The sequence below is a fragment of the Limanda limanda genome, chromosome 19 (genome assembly GCF_963576545.1).
Source record: "Limanda limanda chromosome 19, fLimLim1.1, whole genome shotgun sequence".
NCBI lineage: Eukaryota > Metazoa > Chordata > Actinopteri > Pleuronectiformes > Pleuronectidae > Limanda > Limanda limanda.
Window position 1 is genome coordinate 1163634 of NC_083654.1, and position 17957 is coordinate 1181590.

The window sequence follows — 17957 nt, forward strand, 5'->3', positions numbered from 1 at the left end:
ACATTAGGGGGAAAAAAATATAACTTGACACATACTGTCTTCACTTACTCTGAGGCCACCCTGCGATGGAAACGCTTGCAATTACTGCTCGATCGAAACGTATATGGACATTCCGTGTGCCATGGTGCACAGTAGGTGACTGTGCGCATTAGGTATGCTGGTGACAGGATGAGTCTAGCGCCTCTGCAAACAGGGAGAGACTGAGGTGTACTGGGTGAGATAGCGGCAGGGATTGACTTAACCAACTGGACATTGTTTTATACTTCCCTTATCCCTCCCTTAATGAGTGTAGTGTCATGTTGATGGCAGCTGACTGCATAAGGGATGGGGGCTGTCAAAAGGTAAATCTGTAAACTATATATCATCACATTTTTCCAATTAAATATTAATTTCATAGAATAAACTTAAAGGATAGGACATAAGTGTAAAACTATGTTGGGTTATCCCACTGCTAACACACCCAGTACATCAATATAAATAACTTGCACAAGTAAAGAAATGTAAATCAATGCAGACAGTCTGTGGTACTGTGAGCACATTGCTAGGTGTCAGGTTGGTTATGTTCGGCTCCAGCAGCTGACAAAGGTTTATCATTCCCTCTGATATAAACTATATCTTTCATAAAGATACTCATCAGAGTAGGTAAAATTATTTTTCCGGCAGACCCTTGTCCCCCTCAGAAACACTCTAACAATCCGCACACCGACCTCCCCGCGATCCTGTTTTTTTATTTGCTCCATGGGATCCAACAAGAACAATGATGTCAAGTGTTTCAAGTAATTGATTGGTCAGTGGGCTGAACAAAACCTGAAGTTACCCAGACAAGCGAAAAACCTGATTCGTAGTACAGGCCACAGAAGTCCCACTATTGATTTGCATTATGGAAATATATTATAGTTTCTACTATACAATAATATAGTTGTATATAGCTATTATGATATTTTCAGTGCTTGTTGAAATTCGCTTTACAGTACAGTGAATGTAAAACTGTACTGTAAAGCACTTTGAGTGGTCATCAAGACTAGAAAAGGGCTATATAAATTCAAAACCATTTACAATATTATCTATGTACCTAAATTAATATTTTATATAACATTTCAATATTTTTATTCATTAAGTTTATAAAGCAGATTCATTTAAGAAAGCCTGCGTAGGGAGTTATAGTTGTTGAAAACTTATTCTATAAGAGCAATAGTGTGTTATACTATCTATATTAAATGTTATTTTCTGCTGCCTTTAAGTTTCAAACAAAAGATTCTGAACAGAACGGGACAATGTTGTTACGGGACAGAGGAAACACTCCTCTGATCATTACATCTTTAATCAGACTATTTTTAAAGCCACTGCAAACAATGCTAACGACAGTCAACATGTTGTTTGTAATGTTCTTGTTCAAACTGTCACCCTTACTGTGATAGTGGATTTCTTTAAAGAAAAGGTAAAGGGTTAAACAACCATAGACAAAACAATTGAACTGTGATTACATGAATGACAGATATGCACCTGAAAATAATGCCAGGGCCCGTGGCAATGACTAATTGCCCATAAGAAGACTGCATCAGTATTATCCAAAGATTCCATTAAAACAGTCATCACAGTTAAGAGATAGACAATGTAATCATGTTCCCGGGCATCAGCTATTCACTTGAGCCGGTTTCAGACATGTCATCTGGAGGATATCTGCAATAGTGGGTCCAGACAATCTCATTCACACATGAACAACACAGCAGGAGATTCTCGCGTTCACAACAACTCAGAAATCTTCAAAGTGTTCAGGTGAGGGGTGGTGCAGCAGGCAAAGGCAGGATGTAACATAAGAATTACACTGCAGAGATAACATGTTTTTGTCGACACCTTAATCACCAAAAGCTGTCAACATCTTCGTCTGTGTCTTCTACGTGTATGGCACCGCTTTTTTATCCTGAGATATATGTTTTCCTTTAGTTTTTTCCTTTTGTGTCGCGTTTTAGAAATATCAATACGCCCACTCGCTTGAAAAATACCACAGAGGATCTCCTGCTATGTTCTCATATTGGCTGCCTCAGACATTCTACTGTCTTTTAAGAGTAGACTGGAAGGAGAAAGTCTGCAGAATGTCCGGAGGCTCTCACTCTGACATTTGCATTCACACATAGAGCCTCTTCAGAGATGTACCGAGGTTCTCCAGAGATCATTGCATGTCTGAGAGCAGCTTTGGTGACTACAATGTTATCTCACCTGATTCTGTATGAATAACAGCCAAACATAAGACAATAAGCCCCAAACATTAATAAACCAGAATCACCCTTTCACGATCATTACTTCTTGTAGACATAAAACCAACAATGACATTATTCTGCATAATTATTAAGATGTAACATACTGTACATCGCTGCCATGCATTGCATTTGGAGTATGGGACCTCAGCTGAGGAAAGGTCCCTTTTTTCAAATACTAGTCGTATTTGTTAAGAGCTGTCAGCCCTTTATGGGCTCAGGGGTCCAGGTAGTTTGGTTCAAAAATGATTGCACAGTGAAAACAATCCTCCATAAATTGACATCCTTATATCTCTTCTTCATTTGGTTGTGCACATTGTGTCCAGGAAACAGGCATACACATTTCGGTATCAAGATACAAGTTAATTTCTTGCTTTGCTGGCAACCCAATCTGAAGTTAACAGTCTTTACAACCTGTAGGATCTGTATATTGTTCATGTCCTTCAATTCTATAAAAATCTGCCACATTCAGCCAAACAAAAAACATACTCTGTGTATCAATATTCCACGGAAGAATGAGACCATGCTCATGTTTTGGAAAATCCTTGTGAGAAATACTCTAAACGGTCCAGGGCTCAACGGTGCAATGTCTGCATCCAGGGTAAAATATGATTATTCCATCACTGAAAAGGTCCAGAGCCAAAGCTCCTATCCCACTGTGAACACTGCTGCTCTAACTGGTCCAGCAGCTTGTCTACTGAGTCCTCTTTGTTCTCTAGCTTCAGGTATCGCCTGCCAATACACAGGTCTAACCGAGGCCAGCTTTGGTAAGTCTGCTCCTCCACAGCATCAACAACATGTCCCAGGATGTTCACACAAACCTGTGAACCAGCCTCTCTCCTCAAGGCTACAGGCTGGTTTATTTGACCCTCCTCTCTGGGTGTGTTGAGACCTTCCTGGACGCGCACACCAGCTTGGGCTATGTGAGGGTTAGTCCTGTAGCTCATACTATGGCAACGCCTCGGCTGGGCAGCTGGAATAGCCACCTCGTCCACCCCCAGGGTGGACATGGAACTGGCAGACACCAGGCATTTGCTGAGCTTGACAAGTGGGGAAGCCGGCACATTGAAGTTGCCTCTCTGCTCAGCACCAGACTGTATTTTTAAGTGTGTCACACTGGAATTATATGAGTTGGAGTGGGAAGACTGGAGGGAAGGCGGTGGCTCTGATTCCTGGTGGTGGAGGGCTTCTGTCTGGAGAACAGCTTGCTGGTAGATGCCCTCCACGCTGTCCTCAAGTTCTCTGGAATGTCTGGTCTGGAGCAGGGGCTCAGAGCTGGCCAGCTGCTGCAGACAGAGGATGTTGAGATGGGCAGCTGGCAAACTGCTCACCCACTGGTAATGTTTCGCCATCGAGTTGACTGCTGCTATTTCTTGAAGGTCGGCTGAGGGCACAGCTGCAGACACAGAGCAGATAACACTCTGCATCTGGGCCTTCAGCATCTTAGTCTCTCTGTCCCTGTTCTCATACAGGACCGTGTTGGCACATATGAGGATGAAAAGTCCAACCCCCATGATGACAGGCCCCAACAGCTTCATCCGTTCATTGTGGATGAAGCTGGCTTTGGACAGGAGACCCTTAGCTCCCAGACTCCATCCTGAAGTCTGTGACTCAGAGATGCTTTCCCCGTCTGTTGCTCCCAGGATGGATGATCTTGATATCCGGTAGGGCCAGTAACCCGCCACAGCCAGGGCAGTTCCGACAACCACTACAATGACCCCCAGCACCAGGAAGGCTCCAGGCAGGGAACGGATTCGAAGCTTGCCTCGGATCACCCTGTCTTTTTTCTTTCTGCCACATAAGGTGAAGCGAGACTTCCGCCGCCCAGATGGGGAAGTTGGCTTGACACCTTGGGCCTTCTGGGACTTCATAGCACAGGTCAGTCAGGAACTTTCACTCCAGGTCACACCCTGTCAGAGGACTTGAGGAGTGAGGAGATGTTAAGAGTGAATGCAGCTATAACAGTGTATATGCTTCCATTAATTAAATGTGCACAATACATCAGTTCGCGGTACTTTTTCAATGTCACTTTAGTAGATCACAAACATGTGATATGTAGGTGAATCATGGCATGATTACAAGTACGTGCTATTAAAAAGTATTAATTAATGGAGAGGTATGACCAAATTTGATGCCACTATGTTTGAACATAGTTTGAACATTTCTGACCTTTGCCCACTGGTGGCGGTACCAGTAGCAGTAAAAGAAAAGTCTTTTGATAATTATTAAATGAGTAAAACAGGAGGTGCTTGAGAGCACAAGCTGGACAATATCTTTACTGAGGGGGAGTCTGTGCCTTTAATGCAAGAAGTCACTTACAAACATATATATTATTAGCCTGCACTGCACATCTATATTACCACAAAATGATATCTTTCACTTTAAAGAGATCCAGTCCCAACCATCTCTGAATGATGATAAGAATGTTTTCTAAAACTACAAAACATCAAGATTGAGGTGGCAACTGTGACCATTTATAATTTACCACTGGCCAAATGTCTAAAACCTGGATTAAAACACTGCATTATCTTTTGTTCATTTTCTTTTGGTCTTTGTTTTTCTCGTTGAATCTTGACTATGTGGATAATGAGCGTTTGTGTGCGGCCATGTTATGGCTCTGGCTGGATATCAGAGCACTTTGAATAGTTTTTAAGAAAACCTATGTCACGGAATCTGGTCGGTTAAACATGTATTCCTTAAGCCAAAACATGAACAACTGGACCTTTTAACAGAAGGTTATGTTACAAGTAATTAATTTAATTATTTATATTATTATTATTATTATTATTATTATTATTATTATTATTATTATTATTATTATTATTATTATTATTATTATGTGTAGTAATTAGTAGAGGGATGTCAATTATATTTTAAATGGATTTTGAAGGTCATCAAACAGATGGGGCTGGGCGCTCAAATATGCTTTTGCTTCTTTAGGTTTGATGGAGCACAACTCCACAGCATTCAAGCTTCAAAGATAAACTCTTCATCGTTTTTTTGATTTGTGAAAGTCTCATTTTTTGATTTGTGAAAGTCTCATCCGTGAAAGTCATTCCTTTTCTTCCTCCTGCAGTCAAACATCAGAGCCAGTGACACCGGCATACTGATGAGGAGGATTCTGCACAAATTGATGAAATTCATAGAGAACACCTCGCAGTGATTTTCCTCTGTGTTGCTGCAGGACAGTTTTCTCACCTGGACTTATATACAGCCTATCCGACCATCCATCTACCTATCTATCCTATCCGTCTGTCCGTCCGTCTATCAATTCAGCCATTCAGCCATGTGTCAGTTGCTAATGGCTACCTAGTAACAGATTATTTCCAGCAAAGGGAAACAGAAACATTATTGTTCAATCTGAAACCAAAATATGCCAAAGTGACCAATAAATCAGAGTTCCAAAAATTTAAAATAAATCTTCATACTGCACTAATCACCATTATATATTAAAATGTGAGCAGAAACTTGATATCAAACACTGCAGTTCCTCTCAGAGCTACAGATCTTTTAAGCCTCTTTCAGGTTGTTTCAGGATTTTACAGCTTCAACACAGTGGTGTGGTGTTCAGCACATGCACCTCACAGCAGGAAGGTTCTCCCTGTAACCGCCTAGCCTTTCTCCAGCTGCTGTGTTCTCTTGTCACAGGTTTAGTGGGTTCATTTTTTCGCAATCCTTACAGAATTAGTATACTATCTAGTACAGAGTACTATTGTATCTCAAAATAATCCCAACTCATGTTCCATGTTCCTGGCTTTTTCCAGAGTGTAAAACCACATTTCGCGACTAGATCTTGACCCCTGATTACATAACACCTTAACAAACTCCCTCTGCTGATGATGAAGGTCATGAGATTCAGCTAAAGGTTCCTGATACAAGCGTGCAAAGATCAAGTTATGATTATTTTGTCAAACTCCTATTCAGGGATGAACTTTCACGTTTAAATTAATTCGGAGTTTCCTACATGCCCTTGACAATAGAAAAGGACTCACATGAACCTTTTGCTAATATGGTTGTAATCAGAATTTCAGTATCTTTTCAACACAAACCGAATTATGTCCAGTACAATATCTAAACTGATACTTTGATACTCCTTTCATGGTCTGAATCATGTTTATTTATTCTTTGATATTTATGTGTATAGCTGGAACTATTTGTCAGTTGGTTTATTATTTGATTATCAGACAATTTAAAAGCAAACATTTCATATTGAATTAACTGTGTATTACTTTTAAATGTCAAATACCCAGTGGTTCCAGTTTCCCCTGCATGAACATCTATAATAATGAATAGAATATATCTGGTTGGATATTGGACATTAGACGACGATCTGAAATCTGCTCTAAAACAAACATCAGACAGGTCTCTTATTACATTATTATAGACTGTAGTCTGTTGGATTGCAGCTGCAGTAACTAATTCATACTGGACTGCATTCACCAGCTCTGACACATGTTTCTATTGGTAAACTCTGCAATATGCAGCAGGACTGCGTCTGAGTGCGAATACAGAACAGAAGCAGAAGATGTTCAGACATCCAGGTTCACTGTAATAACACGGCAGTAATCAGATTCACCAGAGAGCAGTGTGAGCTGCAAAAGCCTCAGTGTCGTGCCTGTCACAGGACGCATCCCTTCAGTGTGTCATAGACACACCACACTGTTCGCCTGCTGTGTTCCAACCAGCAGAGGAAGCTACATCACTCCTTGGAAGCCACAAGTTGTGCTTGATGATGTGTACAGACACTGGGGTGTATATGATGAGCTTACAGCAGGGTGTGGAGGGGTGGGACCATCTGTGATGCAAAGGCAACATGAAGCTGAACAAAAAGAAAACCTCTACATGCAATATGAATTAGAATGATCATTGGGAAAATTATTTAATAGACATATCAAGCGTTTTATATTTACCTTAACGACGGACAGCCGTGCCGTGCGGTGCCGAACCATCTCCCCTAAAATACTGTGTGGAGCTTAGCGACAGACAGGAGTGTGTCTGGCTGTCTGTGCTGCTGCATTCCTCAACAACATCACACACCAGCACAGCACCATCCATACACAGTGTGGTTGGTGGAAGAAACACTGGAGCCAGAGGTAACTGCAGCACTTTACCTGCTGGTTAAACCACCCAGTCTAACTTCTCTGGAACTCCAATTCCAGTGGCAGCTGACTTCCGGGAACTTGCCTGCATGTCTCGGATCCTGTTGCAGCCTCTTCATAGTTTGAGGACACAAAACATCCTGATCGTTTGGACAGAGGAGCCTCCAGAATGTGTACAGCTCAGCTGCTGTCTCTGTTCCAGAATATTGACAACAGGCAGAGTGCAGGAGGAGGAGCACGTTGTGTCTTCACCAACTCCTGAGGAACATCTGGCACAAAGCTCGTCTCACCATGAGGACAATAGAAGGCAGCAGAGCCCCGATGCTCTCTCCTCAGCGCTGCGCTCTGCGCTCTGTCTGCGGACCAGCGCAGTCAAGTGAGCAGCAGCCAACAAGCTCCAAAGCACGGTGTCTTTCAAAATAAGAGTATCCCAGCACCATAGAGCCAATAGCATGAACATAACCAAGTGTCTGCATTCTTCAGTAGACTAATGCCCAAAAATGTTTGAGGTATTTTAACCCAATTCAGCTTCGTGGAGTAAATGAAAGTACCTTTACTCTTTAAATGGTAAATGTATTTGACAGACACAGTTCTGTAACAACTACAACACACAGAAACAGGATTTAATTAAGATCAAGGAGTCAGAAATAACAGCCACTGTTTTTTGTCTCCACCTAGTGGGTGACAGCTGATGTCACATGGTGTAAAGTGACTAAAGTCTAACAGCAGTTATACGTTGTAAGCTCGATATTTATTAATTTGTACCTGTTGCTGTTCACATCTGACAGCAAACCATTTCCTTTAGGTGTTAGGGGAGGGGATTCATGGGTCATTGTGTTTAAGTGTAGGTGAACCAGTCTATGATCGTCAATCATCAATCAAAAGGTATTTGTTTAGCCCATATTCACAAATCACAATTTGTCTCATAGGGCTTAAACAAGGTGTGACATCCTCTACCCTCAACCCCCAATAAGAGGAAGGAAAAACTACAAAAAAATGAACAGGGTAAAAAGAACGTAGAAACCTCAGAGAGAGCAACAGTGACCTCCACAGTCAACTTTTAAAAAGCAACTCAAGACAATAGAAAAAAACAAACAAAAATTAAAAGAGTTGGATAGAGAATACAGATAAATGACAAATTAAAGATTGAAAATACCAGGCAGAGGGAAACAAAAATGTCTTCAGCTATGATTTAAAAGAAGAGTTGTGGTGGACCTTCAGGTCTCTGGGAGCTTGTTGAGCTGCCTCTCCATGTTTAGTTTAGATTCTGGGGACAGAAAGCAGAATCGGTTTCAGACGACCTGAAGGGTCTGGATCGCTAATAACATCGCAATAGATCAGAAATATATTTTGGCCATAAACCGTTCAGTGCTTTATAAACCAACAGCAGGAATTTGAAGTAATTTCTTTGACAGACAGGGAGCCAGTGTCAACATCTCAGCACTGGAGTGATATGATCCACTTTATTGGTGTTAGTGAGGTCTTGATCGTTTTGAATGAGCTGGAGCTTTCTCATTGATTTTTTTTAGAGAGCAGTGAACACGCCATTAAGATAAATGCATGGAAACGATTTTCTAAATCCTGCTGAGATTTTAGTCCTTAACATATAACAGAAAAGGACGTAAACGTTGCTGTGTTGCCTTTTACCACTGGTGAATAATGTACTGTGTTTATGTGCACGCCTGGATGTAGACACTGTAATACATAGCCATGAATGACATACACTGAAGTTTGCATCTGTATCAAGTCAGACTGTATCCAACATTGAAAACTAGCTTCAATTAGCATCAGCATAAATATGTGATGGTCAGGAGTGTCTGTGCCTAAAGCTGCTGCAATCTGTGCTCAACAAGGAACGTTCTTCTCAATCAGGATTTGCCTCAATAATAAGCTTTTTCCTTCAAAATGTTCCACTTCTCCTTACTAGTGACCCCCAGTTTTCTTCTGCAGTGCATATATTGTATATTCCTGAATACAACTCACCTGTCATAAAACTGCTAGGTCAGTTGGATCCACCATGTTATTCCCTTGACTTTTGATGTAATCCTGCTGTCCCTCGTGATGTATAATACATCTTTAGAACAGTAATCACCATGTCTCCTCTGATTAGAAACCTTCACTGCACACATTTCACTTTACTGTCGTGTGGGAGTCCGATCCACTGTCTGTGGTTGTGCATCTTTTCTTGTAGACAAGCACATAGAGATTTTCATGATGCATCCTGAAACAATCAAAACTATCATTTTCATAATCCATATATACTTACTCAAACACATTCCTCTGTTGGAGATGGATTCTACTCATTTTCAGCGTACTGTATGTTTTGGTCTTGTGATCTTATCCCTGGAATATACTGGTTTTATATCAAAAATCATTTTTAATCTCATGATAAAATACACAATACTGACCATAGTTCGGAATTATGTGTCCATTCACTTGCACAGATGTGTACAGGGAGGGAATTTGAATATAAGTAAATTCTTGAGTTTGACCGTCACATTTCATTTCGCTTTGCCATGCTTTATTCCAGAAGCATAAATAAATCAGTCTCAGAGACATAAACCTGCTGTTATTTACATATGAAGACCTGGAAAAGTGGTTTTACATGTTTTTACATAATGGTAATAATCTGAAAGATGATAGAATCACATTACATTTCTTTGTTTTGGGCTTTAATAAGAGAAATCTCAAAAATACTTCTGTTAAACAGATAAACACATGTTAGGTCAACTGGTTGTGTACAGGTATCAAAGTCAATAAATGGTCATTTTTTGGTTTTGTTTACATTCATGTTGTTTAATTTCTTAATATCTTAGGACGTTTACCATAACACATTATCCTTTGGATTCAGTGTCCAGATCCATAAATAAATCACAAGTATTTATTGTAACTCAGGAATGTGTGTACACACTGCATTTCCACTGGTTTATACACTTAAATGAGATCTATTACCAATGCAAATTTGCTCTGTGTCCTAAGAAAATAATTCATAGAGTCAACATTTCATTAGACAAAGGAAATAAAACACCCGGGGAGGGTTAAGTCCAGAGAGTATTTCAGCTGTAAATGGGCTCTGGTAGGCTGGATGTTACATGTTCCTGTTCAACAGAGAGGTCAGCTGACTGCCAATGACACTCAATCAGAGCGTCATACAGCTCCTCACTGTGCTCCATGAACTTCCTGTTGGCCTCCACCACATCAAGCCCTGGACTGGGGTCTGCAACACAGTTGGGTGGATGGTTACAAAGTGCAAAGGTTTGGCCAACCTTGCTTATTTCTTGTTAAATTGTTGACATTAAAAGGAGAAAATACATTCCCTGCAGCAAAAAGGATTTCTTTAAATTTTAATTACTTGTTATTTTTTATTTCATGATAAAAGGGGCCAAAGGAGCTTCAGCATAGTACTGAGTTAAGGGTTCTTTAATCAGGGTTCATACACATTTTATGACTTTTCATGCCTTATAGCCAAATTTTCATGACCACACATTTCCTGAATCATTTGTGTATCCAGTGGCATTAAAAACTTAAGGTACCCCTGGTTAAATATATTTGTGAATACTGAATTGCTGAGCAATCTGTTTCCTTCGGCTTCCAGTCGTTATGCTATTCTAGGCTAACCACCACAACTCTCCAGCTCTGTATTCAACACTGATGAATATCCATCTAAAATTCTCACCCTGTGAAATCCAGTGAATAGATGTAAACTATTCCTTTCAGTTTTTATTTTAAGAAAATAAATATTGTATTGTGGAGGCTGTTTGCGAAAATGATTTCAGATTATCTAAATCACTGTTTAAATGAAATTTATTTTCTACAAAATTCTACCAAAGGAGGTATGCTTGAATATGCTGAATTATACATGAAAACCCTTGAAATTCTGGATTGACATGATAAAACAGTGAGGAATGATCATGGGACTTGACAGACAAAGCCATCAGAAAACTAACAGATGTATATGTAAATAATAAAACAGTAAACAGAAATCATTAGCAGCCCCCAATACCAACCTTCAAGTCCATCATCCTCCTCAACAGCTTCACTCTCCTAAAAAAGATGAATAAATAAATAAATGTTAGAATGACTCATGTCTGTTATTGATGACTAATGACCATGTGCGTTAACAAAGAGAGAGCTCACCTGTGGTGGAGGATATTGTGTGTAATCATACTGCTGCTGATAGTTGTAACCATACCCTCCTCCAGTCTGATCATAGCCCCAGGGGGAGTAATAGCCATTGTATGGCTGCTGCTGGTACTGGTTGTACTGGTCATAGTTGTTTCTGTAACTTGAGGTCGACTGCCATGATTTTTCTGAGTGTTGATTCGGCTGCTGCTGCTGTCGGTTCCTTAAACTCACAAAGGAGCAAGAGACACACAGATGAACTCCACCAAATAATTCTGCTTGTGCTCCAGGCAAAGACTAATCCACTGGCTTCAAAAAAAGTAGGAAAGACTTGGAGAAGAACTCACTTGTTAGCAGCCAGGCTCAGTCTCAGAGGTTTACTACCCAGTCCCATAGCACCCTGACACTCCTCTAACGCCCGCTTCTGCAGCCGCTCATCAGGGAACTGAACAAAGCCACAGCCCCTACAGGGAGATACAGACACAGGGTTATTACTAGTGGTAGGGGAAAAAATCGATTCTGTTCAGTATCGCGATATTGATACAGTAACACAAAGTATCCCAATATTTTTTTAATTATATATGTAACAGCCCGTGGCTGGCAAAGCATGACGAGGAGAGTTTCAGAGTTTAAAAGATACCTGAGCATTGCAGGCACTAGTGTGTCTGCTGAAAGGGTGTTCTCCACTGCAGGAGATATAGTAACGGCCCAGAGGAGCACTTTGACCAACTCCTTTTTCTGAACAAAAATGCCAATATTCCCAAATTAATTTAACATTTTGGTTCATGACCTTGCAGCCAACTGGACTGGACTCTAGCAGTACACATTTTTATTTATTTTTTCAATTTGATTGAAGCTCTAAGTTACTCTTATTTATATGATTATTCTCAGGTTTATGTTACTCTATTATGTCTGCTTTATGTTACTGTATTGTATTTAAATAATTGTGACATGTGAGAGGTCTCCTATTCAGAAAATAATTACAAAGGTCCTGTGTCCTGAATGTTCAAGGACAAAGTTTTTGCACTTCAGTTAATGTGTAGAAGACAATGTTGTTCACAGAATTAAATGTGACATTTGAAGTGAGTTGAGCAGTCTTGTTTTCCTCATTTTTTGTGATGCCTTTGAATAATATGGGGGACATGAATCGCAATTTATCACAGAATCGAATCGCAATACTTGCTGTATCGCAAAATGTTAAGAATCGCAATAATATTGAATCATGGCCCAAATATCGCAATACTATCGAATCGTCACATTTTTGCCAATACCCACCCCTAGTTATTACAGAGCTCCCCTGAAAACAACCAAAGCTTCAGTTGACATCAAAAGAACATTATCGTATAGCATTGCAAATGCTGCTATGACCAATCAAATTAAGAAATAATATTTCTGTGGAAAGTCATCTGTAGATTTGGAGCACAGAGCCTGAAAACACAAACTGTCCAAAAGCTTCCAGTCTGGACAGGATCTGCAGCAATTACATCCAACAATATATAGTATAATATAAAGTAGGGCTGCACGATATTTCGGAAATCTATCATCACCGCGATATCAATGTGCGCGATCGACGTATCGCATAAGACTGCAAAGCTGCAATAAATGATGATCCATGCGCTACATATTTACGCTCTGCAGAGGATGGAGCCCTGCAGCCCTAGATGATACTTGAAAGCCATTCAGGTCATTGATGGGTTTTCAGTCAATGAATCATTGTCGGAAGAAGAGAATAAGAAGAGAAAACAGAGAATTTGAAAAAAGAGATTTTACAGAGCGACGCGGCTCCGTCAAATCACGGTCTGCCTCCTCCAACTAAATTTGACTGTGGAATCTTCTAGTGATCAAGTTTGTCCTGGGTCAGATTCATCAATATAGGCGGTTGATTATGTAAAATAATTAGAAAGCTTATTTATGATCCAAGGACCTGAGGGAAGTAACAGTGCATAGACATGCTTTTTCTCTCTCTCTCTCTCTAAAAAGGATATTTGTTTGTCAACACAATATCAACATTGAAATATCAACATCACATAATGAGTGATTATTTTATTAATGAATTAAATATTTATCTAGAGCAGGGCATTCATCAGCAGCTCTCTTTTCTTCTCTCTCTCTCTCTTTCTCTTTCTTGCTCTCTCACCCAAACACAGTCGATCGGACATGTGTGTAAAATGAAATGTTGTATTTAAGAGGGCAGAGACTAAAAAGAGATTCCATTATGTAGAAGACACTGACGAAAATGTCAAGAGAGCTTTTGCTAAAAAGGGCCAATGCCATTAACGATGTGCTGAAAACAAATACACGTAATCTACGGTCTCCACTGTGGAGATTTCCGTGTAGTTATGAACGCACAGAACTCCTTCATGTGTGAAAAGCAAACTCCTGACAAAGTTCCAGACCCAATTGCACAGACATCCTGCAGCGCTCCCGTCTGAAAACAGCTTTAGCAAGGTCCAGAATACTATCAAAGAGAAACCAAAAAGTTCTAACAATGAGCAAGCACTTTTAAGTGTGGAGAGAAAAAACTATTAACAGGAAGAAACCTATAACAGAACCAGACTCAATGTGGCCGGCCATCTGCCTGGACTGGTGAGCAGAGAAAAATGGGGAGAGAGGAGAGGTGGGAGGAAAGAGAGAGGGGACATTGTGACATCATGACCTGTTAATACTCACTTGGAGTTGCCCATGCTGTCCAGCACTACTTTCCCACCCCTGCAGGTAGGGTAGCGGTTATAAAAGAACTCATAAAGCATCCCATCATCCACCTCTGGAGTTAGATCTCCCACGAACAGAGAATACAGCTGACTGACAAGAGAACAAAACACAGGCTTAAATTACAGTCAACAATAATCATTACCTTCATTTAAAAGGCACCTTTCAAAACACAGATATAACATGATTTACAGATGAAAAAATTAAGAATAATATCAAAAGCATAAATCTGAAACAAGGTACAGAAAAGTGAGATATTTTGGCCTTGAAGTGGAGTTTTTGGCTGCATCCACACTAATTCACAACTATATGTATATATCAGAAATAATCTCCATCCATTCCAACACACCTTGAAAGCTAAGTAGAGGTGGGTAAACCAGGAATAAATGTGACCGAAGAGATGTTTTTTTTTTTTTTTTTTACATATGAGTGTGGACATAGCCTTAATAGACGTTGAAACTGCTTCTCTATTTGGACTCACCCACTGTCTTGTTTCCCAAAGTTGGCTCTGTTTAATTTGAATCTTGTGGGCTGTAAGAGAGAGAGATAGAAAGATGTAAGTTCAAATAAGTGTCTCCATCAACCAGGATAAGAAAAGTAACAGATACTGTGGATGAAAAATGCTCTTCATACCGGATTGGCTCCTGGTAAAGCTTTTCCATTGATTTTGCGGAGACACCTCTCAGCTGTGGCCTCATCTGTCATCTCCACAAAACAGTATCCTAGGGCACCCCTGGATGACAAACCACTTAAAAATCAGAATAAAATAACTGTAAAATGGACAGCTGCTTGTAGATAAAATTCTCACCCCGTCATCTTGTTTCGTAAGATCCGCACATTGACCACCTGCTCCCCCATCGTGGAAAAGGCTCTGATGATAAACTTCTCGTCCATGTAGGAGTCCAGCTACAGCACAACAGAAAAACTATATTGAAACCAAAAGCTCAGCGATCATTCAGTAAAGACAGAGGTTAGCAGAGAACTGATAGAAACATCACTGTTTGAGATCATTTTCACATGTGAGAAACCAATTTTATATAGTAACAATCTATGGTATAAGGATGATATCCAATACAAATAGATATTGGACTATCAAAACAATTTTCACAAATCTAACAGGGGGTCTGAAACAGTCTGGAGGTTTGTACAAGGTTTAACACATCTAAATATAATGATGTTTGATTTTTTTCACCTAGAAAGACCTGGATAGAGAAAAAGGAGTTAAATCACACTTTTCCCAGGTCTCACATAGAATAAATATAATACAAATCTAATTTATCTTGTTGACAGATACAAGCCCAGAGAGGGTTGATGCAGATTTGCTCAATGCGTCATATGAACATAAACGGTTTTCAAATGTTTTACTGAACGTTTCCTTTGAACTAGTCGTACGTTTTAATAGACTTTAGCACATCCGTCCCTGTAGGACAAGCTTTCTTACCGCAGAGGATTTACATATTACTTCACTATTGTATTTACCAAACAAGCAGGATTAACCAGTAAGACACTGTATACTGAGAAACACGACGTTGCTACGGTGCTTATCTGCTAAAGGAACAACGCGCAGGGCTAATGCTTACGCAGCTACCCAGGCATTAAACATTAAACGAAATATCGAAACAAAATAATGTGAACAACTCACGTTCCCCATCCATAACGTGCTCATGATGCTGGTGAAAATGTGACGATTTCAATGTGAATTTAAAGTGAACCTTAGACTGTGATTCACGATGGAACTTCTGCGATGCTCATAATATTAATGCTAGCTAACCAAGTGCGTGACGCTATACCAACTCTTCTTCTTCGGGTTAGCGCCAATGGGCGCTTCTTCTTCTGCTTATTATTGGCGGTGGTCGAACAACGATTTGGTGCATTACCGCCACCAGCTGGTACGGAGTGTGGATATTTATTGATTAGATTGCACAATTATCTAAATTATATTTGTTATTTTAAGATAATGAGACAGTATTCGATAACAATTTATTTTTGACTTGTTTTGTAGGATATCTCTTAAATAAAAAATTACTCAAATCTTGCCAAGGTTTACAATTAGCTGCATTCTTTCTTGCTCATATTTCAGCCAGTGGACTATGACATGATGAACTGTTTCCTCTTACCCACAATAACATTAAAACCTCTGCTTTACTGAAGCATATATTTTTTAGACCTTACTCTCTAGGAAATATGACAACCTTTCTGTTACCATTCACTCATGGTGTTGCATAAATGGGAAGTTAAGGCAATCAAGGTCTCTTCAAATAGGAAGAACCTCTCTCCCAACACTACTACAGTATTGCCACCAAAATGTGCGTTTTTGTATTCTTATTGTTTTCCTTACTACTTCCTGGGCCCTATTGTACTGGATCAGAGCATCCTGAGAATTCTTTTTTTTTTTTAAAGTTGTCTAAATGTCTGACATTTGCTTATCCACCAGGGCACACTCTTTGTACGCCTAGCTTCTGCGCTCTTAGGGATTGTTTCCCTATTTAACAAATTGACATCTATCTATCTTACTCCTGTTTATTCTGATCCCTTGGAAAGCATCCCAATCAGCAGCTCCTAACAGTGCTTTTAAAGCAGAATTCCTGTCACAACTCTATCCTTTTTTAACCAAGTTTCCTGAATACAAAGTACATTAGATTTCTCTCCCAAACTGTCAGCATACTTTTGAAACTCTTGGCCATTTAATCATAGCCAAGTTTCTTGCATTCCACTGAAGTATAATTAATAGGATTAAGAGGATCTAACGCATGTCTAAGAAGATTGTGACTCTTCGTGAAAAATGTCTAACTATTTCACATTGCAGCCCTTTTACATCAAGGTATTTCTCAGCTGATTTGACAATTATTTAGATTCTCTCATTTTAGGAATTCTTCTACACTTCACTATCTCCAGCATAAAGAGCAGAAAATCTCTCTTATTCACTATCACAGTTTCCTCCTTCAACCTATCGCATCTGTTTTCTTGTCTCTTTGTCCCTACTATCCTTTTGAATTGATATATTTTTTCTCCTGAAACCTTTTTTTCCGGCTCTGCATAGCTGATTCTCTGGCCAACCTTGACCCACTTAACCCCCACTGTTTTCTTACTGACCTCACACCCGCGATAAGCAGAGCCACTTTTTGGCCATCTTTATTATTCATCCTGCTTGCTGTCCCTTGTTGTCCTCCATCCTTATATATAATCAGCAATTATCTGTTTTTCACTATCTTGGCACTCCAGTGTTGCCAACTGCCTTCCGTCCGCTAGCTCGCTGCGGGAACTCCAACAACCCTTTGACAGCTTCCGCCGCCCTTAGGTTATGAACATCACCCCCTCTACTGTTTGTTCTAAAAGGTCCTATTAACTGTCATGTATATAGTCATGTACATGTATATATACTGACATAAATATAAACAAAACCATCATATGTTGTGAGGCATTCAAAACATAAACTTTTAGTCAAAAACAAATGTTGTGGTAAACACCAGACCAACCTGCCAACATAATGTTCAAAATAAAAAAATATTTGACATCATTCATCCATCCAGGGTGATAATTACTTTAGTTTCCTTCAAAGTTTTAAAATGTTAAACAATCACAGAAAGAGATCAGACATTCAGTAACTACTGATCCAATTTTTTTGATTTTGTGTGGTAAAGTAAAAACAATTAACGCATGTATTTCATTTTTTCACATGTAGGTTTTTCCACTGAAAATTTAATAAGAATTTGTCCTTGGTTTTAGATATATGCAAATGAAGAAATATCACTATCTAAGTCCACTTGACAAC

General features: G+C 39.7%; 2 protein-coding genes across 4 annotated transcripts; both read right to left on the reverse strand.

Moving 5' to 3' along the window:
• Nucleotides 1-2853: 2853 nt before the first annotated feature.
• On the reverse strand, nt 2854-4126 carry tmem200b (transmembrane protein 200B). The gene has a single exon (XM_061092224.1). The coding sequence runs from the start codon at nt 4124-4126 to the stop codon at nt 2876-2878; it is 1251 nt and encodes a 416-aa protein (XP_060948207.1). The 3' UTR covers nt 2854-2875.
• A 5727-nt stretch (nt 4127-9853) lies between these two features.
• Nucleotides 9854-15974, reverse strand: LOC133025855 (tRNA selenocysteine 1-associated protein 1-like). Of its 3 annotated transcripts, none has more exons than XM_061092634.1 (9): nt 15828-15974; nt 14994-15091; nt 14819-14918; nt 14667-14716; nt 14147-14278; nt 11824-11940; nt 11492-11705; nt 11362-11398; nt 9854-10571 (listed from the first exon to the last, which is right to left on the reverse strand). In XM_061092634.1, exons 1-9 carry the CDS (start codon nt 15849-15851, stop codon nt 10411-10413), a joined length of 933 nt encoding a protein of 310 aa, XP_060948617.1. In that variant the 5' UTR covers nt 15852-15974; the 3' UTR covers nt 9854-10410. The 3 variants fall into 3 exon arrangements, with proteins under 3 accessions (XP_060948617.1, XP_060948616.1, XP_060948615.1); XM_061092633.1 differs by having other exon boundaries at nt 11492-11699; nt 14819-14933; XM_061092632.1 differs by having other exon boundaries at nt 14819-14933.
• Nucleotides 15975-17957: the final 1983 nt, after the last annotated feature.

Bases quoted from the DNA above. Each gene is read 5' to 3' on its own strand.
- tmem200b (XM_061092224.1), bottom strand. From the start codon at position 4,126: ATGAAGTCCCAGAAGGCCCAAGGTGTCAAGCCAACTTCCCCATCTGGG.
- LOC133025855 (XM_061092632.1), bottom strand. From the start codon at position 15,851: ATGAGCACGTTATGGATGGGGAAC. The intron at 11,706-11,823 runs GTGAGTTCTTCT...CTCCTTTGTGAG, and splicing joins CTGAGCCTGGCTGCTAACAA to TTTAAGGAACCGACAGCAGC. The intron at 11,399-11,491 runs GTGAGCTCTCTC...CATCTTTTTTAG, and splicing joins CACAATATCCTCCACCACAG to GAGAGTGAAGCTGTTGAGGA.